The sequence below is a fragment of the Molothrus ater genome, chromosome 14 (assembly GCF_012460135.2).
Source record: "Molothrus ater isolate BHLD 08-10-18 breed brown headed cowbird chromosome 14, BPBGC_Mater_1.1, whole genome shotgun sequence".
NCBI lineage: Eukaryota > Metazoa > Chordata > Aves > Passeriformes > Icteridae > Molothrus > Molothrus ater.
In genome coordinates, this window is record NC_050491.2 from 7,322,938 (window position 1) to 7,343,529 (window position 20,592).

A 20,592-nucleotide genomic window follows, 5' to 3' on the forward strand; every position below is an offset into this window, starting at 1 on the left:
ACAAATCTTTTCTTTGGTGAACACAACTTAGGGCAGTTATTTAGCATATTGCAGTTTTCCAGCTAACTGTTCTCCTTAGGTAGAAAGATACTGCTTTTTCAGAACAGTGAGTAAAGGAAAAACATTGGTCTTGTTTGGGATATTTTTGGTTTGTTATGTTTTGGGGTTTTTGTTTTGGTTCAAGGCACTCTTCTCATCCTTTTGTTATTTTTCAGATAAAGCTATAATTTCTCAGCTCTCCAACTCTGGCTTTTGAATAAGACATCTCTATGTGGAAAGAAATTATACTAGTTTTATAAAGGAACAAAGCAAAATATACTTTCTATGGATATTAAAGATGCTAAATGAAATGTGGCAAACTACTGTAAAATTGATAGATAATGTGATTAATCAGCAGTCAGGCCCAGGTTTGATGCCCAGCATTGGAAGAAGCATTTGAGATACTAGAATATGTTTTGCCAAGCCTCATGGCCATAACAGCTTTGATGTCATTAGAATCACATCTTTTCTGCAGAATCCTACAAGTCACTTTTTCAAAATAGGACAGAAGCATAGCAACAAGGTAGCCTGCAACATGCTTAGGGTAAGCCTAACCTGAGAAGATGAAATACTGCCCTGAAGAAGCCAGTGAAAGTTTTGTTATTGATTCCAGAGCAGCCAAGGATTCCCCCAGGTTAAGTAGAGTAAATATGCCTAAAGAAAGGGCTCGTAATTTAATCACCAAAGACCAAAACTGCAGCCTGAAATCCCCTGCTTAGCCATTACCTATCACTGAAAATGAGTGATCTCTGCAAGGGGTTTGTTAAATGCTTACACAGTCTGAAATTGGGGTTTTGAGCACACCCAAAGCTGTCCTTGCCATTGTTGAGCCATCCAGGCTGATCAGCTCAGTGCACCAGGTCTGGCAGCATGGGCACACTTGGCACTGAGCTGCTGGAGTGACATCCAGAGCCTACACAGCTTAAGCCAGCAGGTTCAGAAGGAAAATGTTGCCACAGTTCTGTCATGAACTAACTGCTAAAAGTGTCTTGATTTGATTTCCCTCTGAGAGCACACCCCACCTTACAGAGGAGAACACAAAGCACTACCTGGCAAGCAGATGTCCATGGCAGCTAAAGGCAGCAGCATCAATCCTGCTGCAGAGCAGGCACACACAGGACTCCTCTACCCTACCCCTGTCATCTTCCTTTTGGGGGAGGCCTTTGGTCTAGTTTTATGGAGTGAACAAAGCAAATGACAGTTCTTAGGAAGTATTGTCATCTGTCAGGAACTTCAAATGTTTGGCAAGAGTCATAAATGACAAAACTTCTTGACAATAACTGGTATAGAAAAACTGTCAGGCACCCACTGTTCATCATCTGATCATGGTGCTGTCAGTAGGTCCAGCTACAGCGTGTGTGAATCCCTGGGTGCCCCACGTGTTCCATACATATGTATTTTAGTTCCAAAATCTCCAAGGAGGAAGATGGGAGCCCTTACACACACATGTATTTTCAGGGGGGGGTTTCTGACATTGCACACTGGGCAGACAGTGGCACCTCCTTCCAGTGGAGCTTCATTCAGGTGTGATGAATGTGGATCTTCCCTGAGCCTGCTCATTTTAGGTGACCCCTGCTCAGCATGTTGGCTCTTTTAGATCCCATGCTGATGCCCTAGTGCTGTGTTTGGGCCTCAGCACCTCAGGCAGGGCAGTAGATTTGGTCTGGACAGCCCAGCAAACCCAAACATCAGATGTTGATACAACTCCCTTTAGTCACTGAACCTTTTGAGATCTGGCCCTCAGAAGCTGTAGAATTCAGAGTGTTTACACCCACAAAAGTTTATTATTTTTGTGTTTCTTTTTTTTTTCAATTGAAAAAATAGATCAAAGTAATTTAAAATAATATAAAAGGCAAGAGCACTAGAAAAGCAAACCAATAAGTTTCCAAACAATGCTAGCTGAAATACCACAAATACTGCTAAGGGAAGCGGGCCCATTGTTGCAGCTGTCACAGGCAAGCCAGAGGCTTCAGCAAAGCTAAAAAGCAATGCTTCTCTGTTGGTGAACTGTTATTGCCAATATTTAGCTCAGGTACAAAGATGGGTTTGGAGGTCTGTAAGGTTGCTGCAACTTGAAGGTGATTGCTGTCTGGAAAACTTTCAGGAAAGCGAGGTCAGATTCTGGCTCCACTTTTATGTATTTGGTTACAGTAAAGGGTTGTATTCAAATAACTTTCTAATTTTACAGAGCATAATTTACTCATATCACTATTTCAGGAATGATCTTAGAAACTACACAGTTTATTACAAATGCTAGTAAGTCTTCCACACCTCATCCATTGAGTCAATGTACTGGGACAGAGTTTCTAGCATCTCCAGTTTATCAGGATAGGAGTGACAATTGTAGTGATTTAGCAAGGTAATAAAATGAAATTATACCAGCAATTATTTGTGGACCCAGTGTGCTCTCCTAGCTGCCTGCAGCTTGCTCTTCCCAGTTCTTTCTGCACAGTCCAAGAAGAGTTCTGAATAGGTTCTCAGCTTTCAGTTGATGGTCTATCAAAATTAGTATTCAGAGGTTGCAGCTTGTAGCAAGCACATTTATAGTCATATGAGAAGTGCGTGGCTTTATGGGAGCTCTCTATTTGGAATTGTGTCTGTCTTCAAAAAGACATGTACATAGCACAAAAGATGAAAATGAAAGAACTCTGCTGTTTCCTTCTTGCTAACCTGGGTTCACCTGGGCGAAATGAGTTTAACCCTTTTGTGTTAAGAGTGCTGAACAAACTATGTCACAAAGGGACAGGAAACTACATTCTGTAAGAATAACTCAAACCTTTACACTTCATGCTTTGGGCTCTCATTTCAGTGATTTGATCACTTTGATTTGGAAGGAAAAAAAATCTATTAATTGCCAGTAGCTTTCTGACCTCTGACTTTGTACTAAATGAATTTGAAGGTCTACAAGGAAGGTGCTAAACATTCTAAGCAGCTTTTTGTGTGTTAACATTTTGACCATTGGCTGGTTAATTTTCGCCTTCATGCACGGAGAAAAAAAAATTAAATCCTTGGATCTGTGAGGTGTCAATTTCTGTAGAGAAGAAAGTGTTACTTCCCCTTTAAGCCTGGCGCCGTTCGTGTGTGTGAGTGTGCGGGCTGTGTGTGTGAGTGTGTGTGTGTCTCCTCCTCTTTGAGTGACACAGCACTTAGATATGCCTATCAGTAACTTAAACCCCACAAACTCCACCTTCTAAGTGAGGAAGCTGTGGGTTGATGGAAATGTAGTGAGCAGATCGAGACAGACAGTGAATCATTAGCAAACTGCAACGCCAGGATGAACTTGTCTGGAACCTAAAAGGAGAAAACAGGCTGCGAGTCCTCTGCGGCGCTGGGTTTGCTCAATACAGCCAAAGTGGATCTAAAAGCCGGCTGATTCCCAGTCCAAGATGCTGCTGGTTTCCCAGCGGGTAGAAGCACCACGGATGGAGCCACATATTCCAGTAAGTAGCATTTGAAATCGATATGGGCTGGGAAAGTAGGAGCTGGTTTAAAAGGACTTAAACACCCTCGGAACAGTTGCTCACCGGGCTCGGCACGGTCGCAGCCAGGCTGGAAAGTTTGCAGGGGCGGTTCAAGAAAGTGCCCACCTTGGGCTGGCTCTGCCCGCGGGTCCCGTGTGCCGGGGCCGCCGGAGGGAAAGGGGACAGAAACTTGAGGGGGGAATTTCGCCCTCCATTCTGGTCAGAGCTGAAGTCGGACCACGGAGAGGAGGACAGGAGGGAGGGGGTCCGTGGGCTTTAAAATGGTGGTGAAGAAGGTGATTTGCGGTGCGGTGCGGTCCCGGGCACGGCGGCGGGGCAGGCAGTGCGCGGCAGCGGGGGACGCTCCGAGGGTTTCCGTGTCATTGCTCGGGTGGTGACGCGCTGGGCTGCGGGCAGAGCCGCTGGATGCTGCGGGAAGAGGCGGTGGATGCTGTCGGGGGCGAGCGGGAGCGGGGACCCGCCGGTGCGCCCGGCACCGCCAGCCCGCGGGTTCTCGTGTCAGTGCGGCCGGGCCGGCTCAGCCATCGTCCGGGGATTTCCAGCTAAACTTGGATCAGACAGGCAGGGGAGGATAAACCCGTCATCGCCCGGGGACTCCGCCGGCAGGGTGTCACGCGTGGAGGGGCTAGCGGTGGTCCCTCTAGTATCATTTTTTAAATAATTCCTGGTATTTGCGTTGGCAGCCGCGTGCCTGGTTATTTTGGGAACCTGAAGCGCACGTTCGATAGGCAGGATTGTGAACAAAAGGCTCGTCCGAGCCCCGAAGGAGCCCTGGGTTGTTGCTGACGGGAGCGTGGAGCGCGGCGCTGAGCCCGAGCTGCGGGAGCGCGTGTGCGGGAGCAGCCCCGAGTGCGGGCGCTGCTGCCGTCCGTCCGTCCGTCCGTCCGTCCGTCCGTCCGTGTGCTCGGAACAGAACGCGTGAACAAAACGCGTGCTGACTCACGCTTTAAACTGTTTTGGTTTCTGATGCTGTGGTTAAGATCGGGGCTCAGCGCAATGGCAGGGTAAACACGGCGCTCGCTGGCTCGGTCCCACGTCCCCCCCCAGGGCAGGGGCTGCCCCTCTCCCCCGTCAATAGCCGGTCCCTCCTCCCGGTCCCTCCTCCGCCGCCTCTCCCGGCCTGTTGCTCGGCCCGGAGGAGCGCCGGTGCCGGGGGCACCGTGGCTTTTGTTCGTCTTTGGCTGGAGGGGGGTTGTCACCAGGGTGACTCGGAGGGATCCCGGGGAGAACGGCCGTTTCTGGGAAGAAAACGGGCTTTGATTTCCTTTCACACCGCCCCCCCCCCGCCCCCTCCGGCCTCCCCCCCGGAACAATAAATTAAAAGGCCGCTTTTGTTTTCCACGGTGCTCCCGGCGGGGGGGCGGCGGAGCCCGGGGCCGGGGAGCGGGGCGGGAGGCGCCGCGGAGCCGCGGCCTGGCGCGGTCGGGCGGGCAGGTCCCCGGTGCGGCGTGCGGGGGACGCGCGGCCGGCTCCTCTCGTCTCGTCTCGCCTCGTCCCGTCGGAAGCCGCTGAACGCCGCGAGCACCGGCGGCTTGTGAGGAGCCTCCTGGAAGAGCCTTCCTCCTCCTCCGCCTCCTCCTCCTCCTCGGGCAGCGGGGGCACCCCGCGGTGCCTCCCCCGCCCCGCCAGCGGGGGGATTAACTGCGTCTGGCCCCTTCCGCGGGCCGGGGGCGGAGGGAGGCGCCGGGCTCCCCCCCCCGCCGCCGTGCGGCCGCCCCGGCTGGGGCGGAGGGCGGGCTGTGGGAGCGCCGTGAGGGCGGAACGCTCCCCCGGTTATATAACGCGAGTCTTCCCCTACTTAGCCCCGTAATCCCTGGGTAATGCCTAATGCCGGTGCCCCGGGGGGCTGCGGGGCAGGGGGCGGCTGCTGCTCCCGGAGCTCCCCCTCTGGGCCGAGCTGATGGGGAAATAAAGCTGCTGATGTGCAAGATGAACCATATGGTGCCTCCGGGAGACAGGGAGCCGGAACGGCCTTGAACCCGCCGGTCCCGGCAGCTGGGTGCTGCTTCCCCCGGCGCACCGGCATCCCCCGAACGGGCTGCCCGGTTCGTGCCCTCCCGCTCCCGGGGCGGAGCTGCCTGCCGGGAGCACCGACAGCGGCGGGAGGCACCGACAGTGCCCGGGGGAAGCCTCGCCCCGGGGAGAGGGGGAAGCCCCCATGCACGGGGGGCTTTTCCCCGCGGCCGCGCTCGCCCCGTGCGAGGCAGCGTGAGCAGTTTGAGTAAGTTACACGCGAGCACCTAAAAAAGCAGCGATCTAGTGCTGGCACTGCCCATTTTCAGTCCTCTCTCCCTGCCATATGTTTAGAAGGGAGAAAAAAAATGCACTTTGGGAAGGATGCTCTCAGCTGAAGGAGGAGGTGGGCTGGGGGGTGAGGTACAAGGAAATTCCATGTTAGGAAAGCATTAGCAAGGGGTGACTTCTAATGTTTTCCTGCGACTGACGTTGACAGTGACACACATGTGTGGGTTGATATTGGAACGTCACAGAGTTTTTAAACTCAACCAGGAAATAGTCTGTTGCTCAGGGATAAAAAACAAATAGTCTGTACTGTAAGGCAGGTAACATGCAGTTAACAGCCCTCGAGTGAGTGAAAAGCTGTTCAATGTTCTCAATTGAGCAGCTCAAATTCAATCCAGCTTTTTATTTTCTGAGAGGTTTATTCTCTTTTTTACATGTGGTTTTTCAGCTCTATTTTTATTCCTTTTAAGTAATACTTCAAAATCAGAAAAGCACATATTGTCAGGGCTTTGCTTTTGGTCCCTTGTAATAAAGTATTTTGAACTGTAAAGTGTCTTGGATTTTTTTAAAGCTAAAGTAATTGTTAGAGGGTTTGGAGAGGGATTGGCAATTAATTAGTAGTAGTAGTTATATTTTAAATTTTTTTTAATGACTTCCTCTTAACACAGGTAGGAGTGTTTAATAAATACAATGTTTTTTACTGACCCCCTTGTAAATGTTACAGTGTCGCAGCATTTGGAGATTTAAAACGGGATTAAGAAGCTATTGTGCTAGATGATTTCTGAATATGCAGGAAAATTTACTGCAAGAGTTCATGATCCCAGGTGTCAAGGGTGATACTCTTGCCCTGACTTAAGAGGTCACTAACCTGCCTGGGTGTGACTGTAGGACAAGCACTGACCCAATAATGGGCTTCATGAGAATGACAAAAGTTAGGGAGGCAGAAGGAAACACAAGGGCAAGAATAACAGTAAGAAAAATCCCTGAATTGTCCTGTAGGTTAAGTACAGTGCAACTCACTGGTTCCATGTAATTTAATCAATAAATGTTCTATGTTACTTGCTACTCTGATAAAAGTTGCCTTAAAATAACTTTTATGAGTACATAGCCATGGGAAAGTGAAGTAAATAGTGCAGAAGCTGTGACAAATGGGTTTATCCAAACTGGGGTATGGAGTAATAGAAGGTTGAGCTCCCGAAATAGGGAGAGGGGCAGAATCCCCAGGTTTTCATTGTTCCCTGGTGCTGGCTGTGTCAGCGTTTTTCAGCGTTTAGGCGAAGGTGACTGTAAGTTACGATTCATTAGTAATTGGTACGGTCTCCAAATAAAGATAGCTAAATCAGTTTAAATGGTGCTGGCACCTCTCCAAGGAGCCCTCTTTATATCTGACACATTTGCTGCAAACTTCTTTGAGGAACAATTAATATTGTACAGTGCTATATCATCCTCTGTGGGAAGAACAGTGATGTAACTCACTATGAAGGCTTTCTACCTGATGTTCCAGTTTGACTTGCAATGTTTAAAAAAAACCCCAAAACCAGCATTTTGAAGTGAAGGAAGCAGAAGACACACCAAGGCTTTGTGTTGAACTGTTTTATATCAATATTGATTTTTTAAGGGGGTTTGTGTTATAAAGAGGGAGCTTTTATCCCCCTGAGCTCTTTGGCAATTATCTTCCTGCCATAAATGTTGATACGCATATAATGGATGTAACTAAAAAATCTCCTTATCCCAGCAGAAAAGGCTGACTGTTTGTTGGAGCAGAGAGAATGCTGAGAGTGTGAATAGACAAACCCATATGTCGCTGGTGAGAGAGATAAATGATGGACGAACAGGAGTTGGTTACTATGGATCAGCACAATAAACCAATTCCCATCATACACCTCTCTTAATAATATACCAGTCTCAATGCCATTGATGGGTAACCTAGGTAGCACCAGTCAACTGTAAGTTTTTCAACTGTTCTTTTCTACATATCAAAGAACAGTTGGGACATTTCTAATTTTTTCAGATGTTGAGTGCTAAAATTACACAGAACTTCCTTCCTTGCCAGTAATTTTGAAGGGGAACTTTAGAGCACAGCTGTAAAATGCCGAATGTGCATGATACCACTATGTGCTTGTAGTAAGTTTTGTGTTGTGCACCCCTAAAAGGCAATCACTGAAAAAATACGTGATGAAACTGGTTGGGTGTATAGTGCTGCCTACATTAGGGTTGTTTCAGGATTGGACTGGGTTTTGGAAGATACTGGAATATTGTTTTAAGTGAAAATAGAAATAGAAAAATGCTGTTTAATTTTTAAAAACAGCCCTGTAGAACAGGCAGTGATCAGTACCACAATTTTAACTTTGTGTAACCCGTTTCAGGACTGCCAGCAGCTGAAGGGAAAGTGCAAAACAGTCTGTGCTTGTATCACAGTCTCCTTCCCTTGTTCTGTATTATCACTGCTAGTGCTTTGCACAGAAAACTGAAGTCTTTGTCATTTAGAGGTTTCACTTTATGTCCTTGTCTTCTGGTAGATATTTCTCATTGCAGTTGCTATGGACTGGCGTGTTAGTTCACAATGGAAGTATATCTCAGGGTGACAGCATAAGCAGGGCTTGTGGCTCTCAGGATGTGACGCCATGGTTTCAGAAGTTGCCAGTTACTCTGCCAGAGAGCAGTGCAGTCAGACTGGGGTAAGTTTCAAATGAGTTGAAAGGAGTATTTATTCCTCTTGGGAGCCCTTCTCACTGGTAATATTTTTCATTTTATTAAATAGAGGAAAAAGTATTACCAAGTCATTACCTTCCTTTAAGAAGAAAATACTTATTTTGTGCAGCACTTACTTGCCAAGTTGGAGTAGGTCTTTCAGAGCTGTTACCCCTGGTGTGCACCCTGGGTTAACTGCAAGGTGTTCATTGGGTAGGGTGGTAGGAGAGTACACCCAGCTTTCTCCTTCCAGGGCCCAGCCTAGCAGTACTTTTCCATTTTGTAGTGGATGAGGCTCAGATTTGATCCAAGAATTTTGGGCTCAAGGATCAGGCCCTTCAGTACAGACAGGGAATTGTTGTGTGCCTGCACCCTGCTCATTCTCACCTGATGGGGGAAGCTGACTGGAAGCAAAGCAGGGCTCGGTGTATATCTCTGATGGACGAGTTTTACCTGGCTCTTTGCTCCTGTGGAGAACCTGTTGTGCCCAAAGGGAAGAGCAGAGGAAAGAGCTGTGGGTTTCCTTCCTGCCCTCCCTACCCACTAGGCAGCTGGGCTGGCTGGAGGACACTTGCTGTGCCCAGGGAGTGTGTGGCTGGAGGCTGTATCCGTGGGGCCCAGGCGTGGGAGATGCAGCAGGATGCAGGATTTCATATGGCCTTGGCTCGGAGCTGCCTCATGGCTACAATGAGCCATTGATAAGCACTGACCTGATTAAAGGGCTGCTGCTCACGGGAGGCTGGGGTGCACCCTGGGCCTCTGGCAGGGGCTGCTGGGCTGCCCAGGATTCCTCTTTGGGAATGGGTGGCCATACTGAGGAGGGGCAGACCAGAATTCACTGGAGTGTCCTGTCCAGAGGAAGGTGTCATATTGTGACTTGTTGAGAGCCACGGTGCTTTTCCCTGAAGGGATTTGGCAGTTTTATTGATAAAGGAGTGTTACATAAGTACCCCATCAGGCATGTCCTGATTTGTTAATAATTGATGATCTGGGTAGTACAGAAATGCTGGTGCTGTTACAGCACTTCCAAATAGATGTGCAATCTCTGCAGGCTCCCTGCTTGACTTTACTTAATTGTAATAAAGGCACTTTGCTTGTTTCCCATTTGGTTTTGGGGTTCTTTTTATTTTCTTGGTGATCACGCTGCAGGTGCCTGTCGTGCCTTCCCATTTGGTCAGGGCCAGCTGGGTTCTCAGCCTGGTGCAGGCAGGATCGAGGTTCCCTCTGCAGGGCCAGGTGTCATCCCACATCAGGCAATCTCTTGACAGCAGCATCAGCCCAGGGAGAATCCTGTTCCTTGTGCCTTCCACCTTTGGAGGGAAGGTATCTGGTGGGCATGGAGGCAGTGGTGCCTCTGCAATTCCTGCACCAGGGTTTGCCAGCACAGGAGCCAAGATGCTTTCTCGCACAGCACTGAACAGGTGCCCTTCAGTTACCCCCCTGTTGATAACAGGCTGTGTTTGCATGGATTTAAAACCTGGCTACTTTCATGTGCCACAGCTAGAGAGATTGGGAAAAACATTTACCTCTGCTGACACACATAGAAAATAAATACTTACTGGGTGTCATCATCATGATCTGGCTGCCTCTTTCTTCTTGCATGGTTTTTCTTTTCTGTGTAAGTTTCTTTTTCTCTAGAATTAAGTACCTCAAAACTCTGAGCAGGTTTGAGAGTTACACCTACCCCAGACCTACCTATTTATTGCTTTCAGAGTAACCCAGCACATTTACTCTGTTGAGGGCAATGAAACCCATTACCTGCATTAAAATCCAAAGCAGCAAGGTAACTTTCTAGTTATGTTGTGAAATATAATGCCATTGTTGGCTTTTATTAATGTCTCGAGGTAGATTACACGGTGGTTAGAAGCCTGTTCTGCTGGGCAAAAGACTGTCTGTAATTTCAAGTGGTTGATCCTGATCAGGCAGTTGGAGCGGCTGCAGCAACAATCCCTTGGAGCTCTAAATCACATTTGTCACAAGATCTGCCTGGTAGTATTGGCTGCTCCAAGCCTTACACCGACTTCTCAGCATTCCATCCCTTCGGTTGGATCACAGCAGTGAGGGACTTGCCAATCTTCCCTGTTCTTTGTGCCTAATTCTGAAAGACTGGCAGGCTTTATGCTCTGTTTTCTGAAGAGGGCCCAGCTTTACTAAGCTGCCTGTCTGTCAGGGATTAATTTAACCTCTAATTACTACATTTTCTTCACAGTTTGCTGCACATGAGCGTGTTGTAACAAAAGCACAAAGAAGTATGTCATTTTATTTAGCCACTACTCTGAAATTAATTTAGGGGGTACAGAGTCAGATCTGACACACTTGGTGTTAAAATAATTGTGCTGGCATTAGAATTAAAGTACATAATCTTGTTGTTTCTAATGATACAACAGTACTAGTGTAAATAGTGTTGTTAAGTCGTTAGTTATAGCCACAGTAATAGAAGTGATATCTACTTACAGAGAAACACTCAAATAAGCATCTCAGCAAAAGTTTCCCCCAAATAATTCATGGTTTCCTCAAAATAATGGCATGATTTCTGCTTGATTCCCATCTGACATTTTGGGTTAGGATTACATATCTAAGTGTAGTTTGTTGTTTTTTCTCAAAAGGTCTGCCAAATTGCAGTAAACAAACATTTATGATGGCTTGGGCTTCTTCCAGCCTGGATAATGATTTTTGAGTTTTGGGTTTTTTTAACATGCGGCATCATGGGAACAGTACAAAAGGCCGTATGTCCTCTTGTCCCTGCTCACAGTGACATCAGCAGTGCCACAGTTCACACTGAGAGCAGCCTGCTGTCTTGAAAGAAGAGAGTGAGTCTGCTCCTGTTACAAAACATGGGATGACTTTCTTCTTTTCCAATTCTGTAATATTTGCAACAAAGGTGTCAGTTGCTGGTTTTTTTCCTTTTGGAAAGGTTAGGCTTGGGAAATGCAGGCTATCTCCTGTTTAGGGAAATGTAGCTAGAATGTAGCTAAAGGCTGTTGGTTTTACATCAGAAATGTGCAGTAGGGGTCTTGTCATCCAGCACCGTGTTCATCAACTCTGAGCCAGGCTTGTTAAAAATGTAATTTTAACTCTGAAAATGTAATTTCTCATGTAACGTTGGATTTTAAAAACCATTGCTTATGTACTAATAGTTTATTTCAAATGGAAGCAGAAGATTGGTTGTATGTTTTTGTGTCGTGCATTTGAGGTACAAAGCATGGGCCCAGCTCAGTAATTCTCCTCCAGTGAAAACTGTAGGTGCATTTGATGGGAAACTTCCCCTAAAGATTCCCCAAGGTCAGGTAGGACACAGTTACAGAGTCACATCCTGTATTTCCTTTCTCAAAAGGAGAATTAATGTGGCATCGTTATCCAGGCTTGTGACAACAGTGACACAGATTGCCAAAAAGACTAATGAAAGGAAAGTGATGATTGATTCTCTTTACAGTAGTAGATCAGATTATTTCTCTGAATTCTTTCTTCAGTTCTCTCAATTCCCAAACTGTAACTAGTTACAGTGGTTATTTACTCTAATTACTTCCAATCTATGAGTAAATCGAACATGAATTAAGATCGACTGATGAGAGGGACAGGGTGGTTCCTGAGCTGACAGTCAGGTTTGGAGATGCTCTCACTGGTCAGAAGTTCAGGATGGTTTGAAAGCTCTGTGGAGCAAGTGGGATTTTTTGTGGATATCAGTTTTAATATAACAAGCCAAGGCTGAGTAATGCTTATTCTAATTTCAAAGTTGTCCACATTTTTTTTTTCAAAGGGCCTGAATATCTGTATGTATGTATTGCTGGAGGCAATTTTAAGAGTAAATAGTTCCTAGGTTCTTATTGTCCATTGTAAAATGGAAATGATGGTGCTTTACCTTTACCTTCACACTAAGTATCCTTAACTTGTTAAATAAATAATCAGTGCTTTTTACCAGCTGAGGTCTTTAGGGTCCTTTCAAATTGTTGGAAATTATATTCAAAATAAAGGCAGGTATATCCTACTGGAAGCATCCCTCACTGTGAACAACAGTTTTATTTCTTTGCTGTAATGCCAACTTAGGTGGATTTTTTTTATTTTTTATTTTTTCCCCTGATATGGCATTATAGTATCTTTCTTTTTGCTGAAACTTCAGAATTTCATGTAGGGATAAAGAATATATTTAAAGATAAAAATGGCATCTACGCTCAGGCATGTATTTTAATGTTTCATTCTCTGTCAAGGGTCTTCACAGGTTTAAGTTTTTGCAATAGTAAAAAAGTCAATATTTTATAAAGACATTTGTAAAAGTTCCAAACACACCAGTAGCTTTGTCCCCAAGCATTAGTATGTAAACATTCACATTAGTTTAAGAATAAATCTGTATCACTCGTTTCATGTGGTTATCAGGATGGATACTGAGTATAATTTCACTTTGCTTGGACTAGATACTTAAAATCTTATTAGGTTTTTGACAAGTCCAAGTTTATATAACTAAATAGTTTCTGAATGTATTTGATACTTTAGTAACCCAGTAGATCTTGCTGAGGGTCAGGTACTTTTAAGGACCTCACTTTTTCTGTTACCTTAACTTACTTGTTTTCTTAATTACTTGTGTTGATTTAAATAAATTCACAGAGAGAAAAACTCAAGTTTATACAATCTTCTAGTCAGAAATACAGGCAAAAGGTTTTGATCTCTGACTGTCAAATGGTGACTCATTAAAAAGGAATTTTTGTTCCTCCCTTTTCAAAGGGTTACTCACTACCAAGCAGTAAATATCTAGTTTTGATGCTACTGCATTGAAATGCTTGACATTGTTGGTATATTAAGTCTAAAGCCTGTAAGACTGTTTGTTCACAGGCTTCATGGGTTTTTTTGTTTGTTTTTCTCAATTAAAGAAACCCATTGGAGGATTTTCTTCAAGTTTTACCCTGTCAATTTGAGTACAGACTTTGTTTGGATTTTAATAACAGAGGACCCTGTCCATACTTTAAGCAGTCGGTCATTCAAATTATTTTTAAAAACACATGACCAAGCAAGCAGTAATTTCTTTCTAATTTTGCATTGGGTAACATTAGACAAGGACATTGGAATTCATCTAAATCAAAAAAATTTTCTTTGTCTTCCACATCAAGTGTTGTGTGCTAAGCATTTTCTAATACTGCATAGCGTAAAGCTGAAAATAAATTGTACTGAAGAGAGACAGACAAAATCCAGCCCAAGGCATGCCCTTTTCCTCCATTTCCATATTAATCTTGACTCTCTGAGCCATCTCTTTTGTCTTCCTGTTCTTACCTATTCTGCACGTTTGATGGAAGGGCACAAAGGCATGTTTGAATCTTCCATCTCATCTCCTCTTCTTAGGTATGAATTTGTTGGTTTGAATTTACATAGCATTGGAAAGATGTTTTCTTGGTTGCAGCAACACTTGTGTTTGACTTGAAGCAGAATGAGAGTGCATTTGGGCTTTTCAGTGCTTACAAGACGTGAATCTTGGTCCCTGATCCCAGGAGGTAGATCAGACATAATTTCAAGTGAAAGTCCTGCATCTTCAAATAACTTCCTATGTCAGTTAAAGTTCAATATTCTTGAATTCCAGAAATGTAGATGAGTCAAATCTGAAGTTAAGGGCAAGTGTGAAGGATGAAAGAGAAAATGTAGCTGTTTCTTCTGACGGCGCTCTCCCCTCCCCTTCAGGGCTCCCACAGTCTGTCAGCTGTAACGGAGTGATTTGATTACTTTGTAGTGTTAAGCTAAAAGAATAAATCTGAGTGCCTTGGGATTGGGGAGCCAATACAACAATCAAAACCAAACAAGTTAATAAACGTGAAGCATTTCTGCTCGGTGCTGCTGTAGAAATGCTGGTTCCAGAAATGCTTGGGGCAGCCGTGGCCATGGCCCAGTCAATTAGTGTAAGTACATCCCCTGTGCACACCACCATTAGCTGCATGCTGGGGGCTCAGCTCCCTGTTTTGAAGGAGAAGTGTGGGTTTTTTTTCTGCTGTTTATAAATTATGAAGATGTTGAATGTCTCAGGATAAACTGTTCATTGCTCACCACCGTGCTTCCCATTCTCTCTACATACCTAGAAAAAGCTTGACTTAGGCCATCTGAATTGCCCTTTCTTTAGAATCATTTTGGCCTTAAACATTATCTACAAATTTCTATTTTCCCCTTTTCAGTTCTTCTCTCCCCCAGCCCGGCATCCCACAAACTAGCCAGAAATAGAGCATTTCAGTGACTGTCCACAGAGGTGGTTTGAAATCCAAATGCCACCCTCAGACTGGTTTCTGCCAGGCAGAGTCATTTGGAAGACAGTATACATAGAAGTACTGTGAGCTACAGCAGCAGTGTCAAGTGGTGTTGAGTAAGAAAACCTGTACTGCTTGTCTGCATGGAACTGCCTGTGGATGTGGGTACTTGTGCAGATCAGACCTGGATTACTTACAAAGAGCCTTCTGCTAGCCTGTAGCTTTAATTTTATCATATCTAAGAATGGCAGTAATGGCAAACTAGCCAGGAAATGACCAATTCTGGCTGCCCACAAGACCTCCCTGTGGAGCATCTACGTGTATGTTATTTCAGGGTATTCAGTGGCCAGCTAGCCCAGCAAACATCCATTTGTTGGTGTTCGTGCCTGGAACAGAAACAGGTACAGCCCTTTGTACAAGAATGGCAGAAAATGTGCCACTGAGTGCTTTGCCATCTGCTTCTCAAACTGTAGTGAAGCAAACTGTTAAACTTTGCATGGAGCTTAGGGCTTGATTAACTTAAATTACCATCCTGTGGTTCATGTCTGCAATGCCAAGGGGATTAGGTGGCATGTATTTTCAAGAAATACACGTTCATTATTCAGAAGGGTTATGCAATAGCATCCAGTGGTCATTTCCTTTAGGAGCATAGCTGTGTTGGTAGTGTAGCTTGTTTGTTTGTGCATTCATCCTGCTGGAGCCCAGCACTGCCAGCACCGGCCGCGCAGGCTGGGGCTGCTGCAGCCACACATGGAGAACCTCAGAGCTTGAGGTGAAGAGGTCCAAAGTGCAAGGAGGCAATGGCAGGGGAGAGAGAGCTGGGATGGGCTGGGACCAAGGGGAGGGCAAAGCCAAGGAGACAGAAGAGCTGAGGAAACTGGGCAGGTATCTGGGAGATGATGGAGGCGCAGCAGGTCCAGAACTGCCTCAGTAAGGCTGGAATCTCTCACGTGCCTGGTCCACAAGGTCCAGCATCTCCTACGACTTCCATTCAAGCAGTAAGTGCTTCCTGTGTGCAAACTTGTTCTGTGCTCCTTGGACACTGACTTCCAGGCACTGTTTTTCTTTATTTCTGTTGTCTCTTTTAAGTTTGCAACCCTTGTTTTTTCCTTGTACTCTTCCCTTCATGCCTTTGTTGTGGTTGCCCTGCTGCTGGGATCTCACCTGGTGTCACCTCTCCAGAGGCAGCAGAGCTGTGGCAGGGAACAGCACTCCCTGTGATCACAGGCATGGCTTGGTTGGGTTTGTTTTGTCAGAACGACTTTTCTTTGGGTGAGCACAGGGCTGGGGTAGCCCAGGTATCGCACAGCTGGCTGAAACACAGCTGCTGTTCCCTGTGCAGCTGCAGGATGTGCCCCTTGCATGTGAGCTGGTGCTAACACTGAGGCAAAAGTCAAGGTATGACTGCCCTGCTGTCCTTATTCTGTGAATTCGCTGGTTCAGGCAGAAAGAGTGAGGGCAGCTTTCACCTGGCCAAACTGCAGCTCACTGCCAGCAGGACAGCAATGGCTGCGTGAGCTGAGTTTGAGCTGCAGAAGTTGCTTAAGATGTTAAGTAAATAATCTGGCCCTTGACACACATGGAACAGCAGAAGTGCCCGGAGCAGCACTGCCAGCCTGCCCCAGGCCAGCTTTCCCTGGGCCAGCCCTCCCTGGGCCAGCCTCAGGGGCATGTCTGCATGAGACCAGTGCACCTTGCTGTGCACTGGGAAGCTAGGTCAGAGGATCATCTGAGCTGCTAATTAAACATCTTTCCAAATCTCCTTCTACAGCAATTTGGGATCTTAAGGTGGCCTTGGATTCTCTGAACCAAGGACGGTAATGTTCTCTTTTACAGCTGGTTCTGAAGCATTGTAGCTTCCCTGAAGTAAGGAGATGTAATTCAGTGTTTATAAAAGCAGACATGAAAGTAAAAGACTCTTTGGTTCTCTCTGAGAGCTTTTTCAAATGTAGAAAGAATGAGTCACTCGACATTTCATTACTGAATAGGAGCTGATTTACAAGTGTGTATGCCCTGAGATGAATGTCGGTGGATGAACTCCAATAGTTTCCTCCATGACCATGCTGTAAATGGGCTTCAGCCAGTTTGATGTAATTCATTTTGTGGCACTGTGCTGTCTTTTGAAATGGAAGCATCATCCTTCTTATGATCTTGTGAATGCTAGATGGCCGATTAACATGGGAATTCCTGATTAGCTTTAATTCAGCTCTACTACTCCAAGAAAGCATAGTTCCTGAACTGCACAAAGAAAGCCTCTTCAAGCACGGATCCAAATCAGTGTACTGAAGATCCTGTTGGTAGGTGTGGTGACTATGATTAATATTTACTTGATGTCTTTCATCTTCCAAGTACTTTACACAGAGCAAGCATTTCATCTTCACAAAAGATGTATGAGTTAGGTGAAGTAAGTTTTACTCCCTCGGCTTTATTAATAAAGGCAGGGAAACGGAAGCAAGGAGATTAAAGTAGTTTGGTCATGGTTACAAAGAAGCTCTGAAACTGTGTAATTCCAGGTTTCTATTTCTGAGTCCAGACTAATGTCTCTTCTTGGTAAGAAGAATCAGCAGGACAGACTTTGGAGTAAGAGCGTCATAAGAGCTCAGTGAGGGATCACTTAGGCTTGTGCCCTGCCAGCCTGTTCTCCTTCCTCCTCCCTTACAGAGGCATTCCCACAGGTTGCCACTTGAGTTGCAAAGCTCCTGTGGATCTTTCTTTAGGCATATATAATGGCCCAGTTTAGTCATTGGTCTGGTTGGACCACTGAGAAATAAGTGTATGTTGAGATTTCTGGAATAAAAGAGTCTCTCCTGAAGTGATATGATGAGATGTGTATATGATTTTAATCAATTCAATGGCTTACTGCATCAGAAAGTGCTTAAATTACATTGTTGAATTTTAAGCATGCAAGGGATCTCATTAATCTGTAAAAATTATTTGTTTACCTTTGGTTTGGATACGGCTTTGGAATACAGGTACTCATAGAGCTCTGTTTGAGTTTACACTGAAGTTTATTGCCACATCAGGGCCCTGGTTTGCAGCAAAGGCCATGTCACCCTGATCTGCAGACTGGCAGGGAACCTGTTGAGGGCCCAAAAGTAGTTTTTGCCTTAAAGAGCTTCCTATTAAGATGAGTCAGTGGACAAAGCTTAACATCTGAGAAAGTTCTTGTCTGAGAAGACACCTGATCTTTTGAAAGAGAAGCCTCCTTGGTAGATGCATATGAGTTCTGTGCATCCTCAATCTGGTTGTGCAGCTGGTTGACTGCAATGGAAACCCTCACCTGGGAGGCTCCCCTGGGAGCCACCTTCCTCCTGTGGGGGGGAAAGCAATTGCCTTTTAGTTCCTCCAATCCTGCCTTAAAGAAGAAAGAGAGATGCCCTTGGCTGAAACTGAAATCCACTCTGAGATGGTGGCCATAGAAGCCACTTCATTTTATCTAGATTTGACTGTAAATTGAGCCTCCTGTTTCACGTGGAGCAATGATTTTAATGCTGCAGTCACTGGCTGAGAGAAGGGAGGCAGGAGAGCAAAGCAGTGCAGCCCCACTCCCCTTGTAAGGCCATGGTTCAAAATGCTTAATTAGTTGTTTCAAACGGTGGCTCTTCTCTTTTGAGGCAGGAATGATGTATCAGCAAAAGCTGACCAAATTGATGTAGCAAATCAATTCTATGGTAATCCGTTTATTTAAACTTTGGTACTTAAATTTATAAGCTCTTCTCAAGTGTGCCTGTGCTGCCATTCATTAGCCCTTATTCTTTTATGCTCTTGCTCAGAGGTTTGTGCTGCAGATAGCAAAATGGCCAGGACATGCCACTCGAAACTGCCTCCAAATGTAATTCAAGCAGGTCTGCAATAATAGTGCTAAAAGAAGAGCTATTTAGTGGCATTATTAATGGACAAAGAGTTCAGGCAGGATTATGAAAAAGTAAATTTTTATTAAGAGTGGAGGAGCTAGAAGAATGGACTGATTGCCCTGAGTCCTCTGGGCCCTCAAGCAATCAATTTCCCTTTCTAGTATTCAGTTACTTGCTAATTGTATTGATTTTTATCAAATATGTGTACAAATCAATTTTATATTTTAGTGCTATTAAAAGCTTCCTTCCTTCCTTGCAGGCAGTGCTGCTCTGATCATTCTCTTTGTCTTCCTTTATTTTAATGCTTTTATCCTAATGCATATTTTTGTTAGGACATGCATGTTTTCCTGTAGGACATTGAACTAGGCTGGGATTTTGCCTCCATGCTCAGGGGTGGAGCAAATATGCATCAATCAGTGCAAAGCTCTGTGAAGTCAGTGGAACTGTCTGCTTAAGGAAAAATTGCAGGAAAGGGATGTGTGGTGTCGTAAAATGGGTGGGTGCAAGTGACCACACAGCGTGACCCCCTGAAGAACAGGAAGCACGGCTGCCACCGGATGGGGATTGTGCTGCAGAAAGCTTGTAATGAGAAACAGAGGGGATAAATGCTGAGCATGATGCATTCTAACTGAGTGAAGGGGGGGATGAAGTAGGGGTGGGAAAAATGAAACTCCTGTTTTGTTAGGATGACCCCCATTGCTGCTGCAAGCTAAGTCACTTAGGCACTCCAAGTGAAGTGGATGCTGGAGACATCTCTGAGCAGAGTGAATATATTGAGCTCTGAACAAAATAAAACAACATTCTCCATTTGTGTTTGTTTATGCCCATGGCGATTCAAATTGTTCCTGTCAAAAGTACCTATTTTCTGAGACAGCACACGCTTGTGCTCTCCTTTTAATGTGAGCCACACAGTTTGGGTTTGGGGAGAATCTCTCTGGCTGTGTGTGAGCCTGAGAAATAGACTCTCATAATTTAAATGTTTGGTGTATGTACAGCACTGCCAGAGATGGTGGGGACACTTCGGACTTTTAATGGTGTGAGCAGGAGTCACAAGAGCAAGGGGAGTTAGCACTCTGCTTTTCCACTTGCCTCTGACTTAATATTGAAACTGGAGAGTTTATGGTGGTGTGTTTTCTGCTCCTATGCCCAGGCACTTAAACAAAATACTTTTATACTTTTCCTCAGGAAGGAAGAGTTGCATTAGCAAGTATTTGGGTATATACACATGGTAAAAATACACCTTATATTAAATCATCTAAAACAGTGGTACATAGAGCATTTTATATTTTACATGGATCACTTTGGTCTTTTTGATTACATTCTCCTCCTTGGTTCTGCTGATGTTTCTCGATCTCACAGCAAACCCAGCTGGGTTTCTTCTGGGAAAACCAGCAGAAGCCACAGCTTTCTCAGCATTTTCTCCCTGCCAGTCGCTGCTCCCGAAGGCAGAGGTGCTGTGGTGTGGGGAGACAGACCCAAGCCCTCCTGCCCCATCCAATGGCATAAAAGGACCAGGATGCTGGTCCCCCAGGAGCCCCCATAGAGCAGCGCAGTGGGGAGCAGGCATCCTCTGTGCCCCATCACACGGGATTGCTGCAATCCTGGCTGCCCCTGTGGCTTCTCCTGCCCCTTTGGGGTGCTTGGGATTTCAGATCTAGTGTAGGCACTACAACCACCATCGTCAGGATAATTAATGACTTAGAAGGTGGTTAGGAGAAGCTAGTGCTGTTCTGCTTTGATCTCTGTGCGCAGTGAGTTCCCTCTCGCGTTCCCAGCCCGAGCGGGGCCCGGACCCGCACAGACCCCGCACAGCCCTGCCGGGGAGCGGGGCACAGACCCCGCACAGACCCGTACAGACCCCGCACAGACCCCGCACAGACCCGCACAGACCCCGCACAGATCCGCACAGCCCTGCCCGGGGAGCGGGGCACAGACCCCGCACAGATCCGCACAGACCCCGCACAGACCCTGCACAGACCCTGCACAGACCCCGCACAGCCCTGCCCGGGGAGCGGAGCCGCTGCCCCAGCCCCGCCTGGCCAGCGGGAGCGCCTTTTGTCATTAGGGTTA

The 20,592-nt window shown here is 45.9% G+C and overlaps 1 protein-coding gene across 1 annotated transcript in view; it reads left to right on the top strand.

Moving 5' to 3' along the window:
* Positions 1 to 3,235: 3,235 nt before the first annotated feature.
* Positions 3,236 to 20,592, top strand: part of MAMLD1 (mastermind like domain containing 1) — an 81,533-nt gene continuing 64,176 nt past the window's right edge. The window contains 1 exon segment of the mRNA XM_036402274.2: positions 3,236 to 3,479. Within this exon segment, the coding sequence (XP_036258167.1) occupies positions 3,426 to 3,479 (54 nt within the window). The 5' untranslated portion in view covers positions 3,236 to 3,425.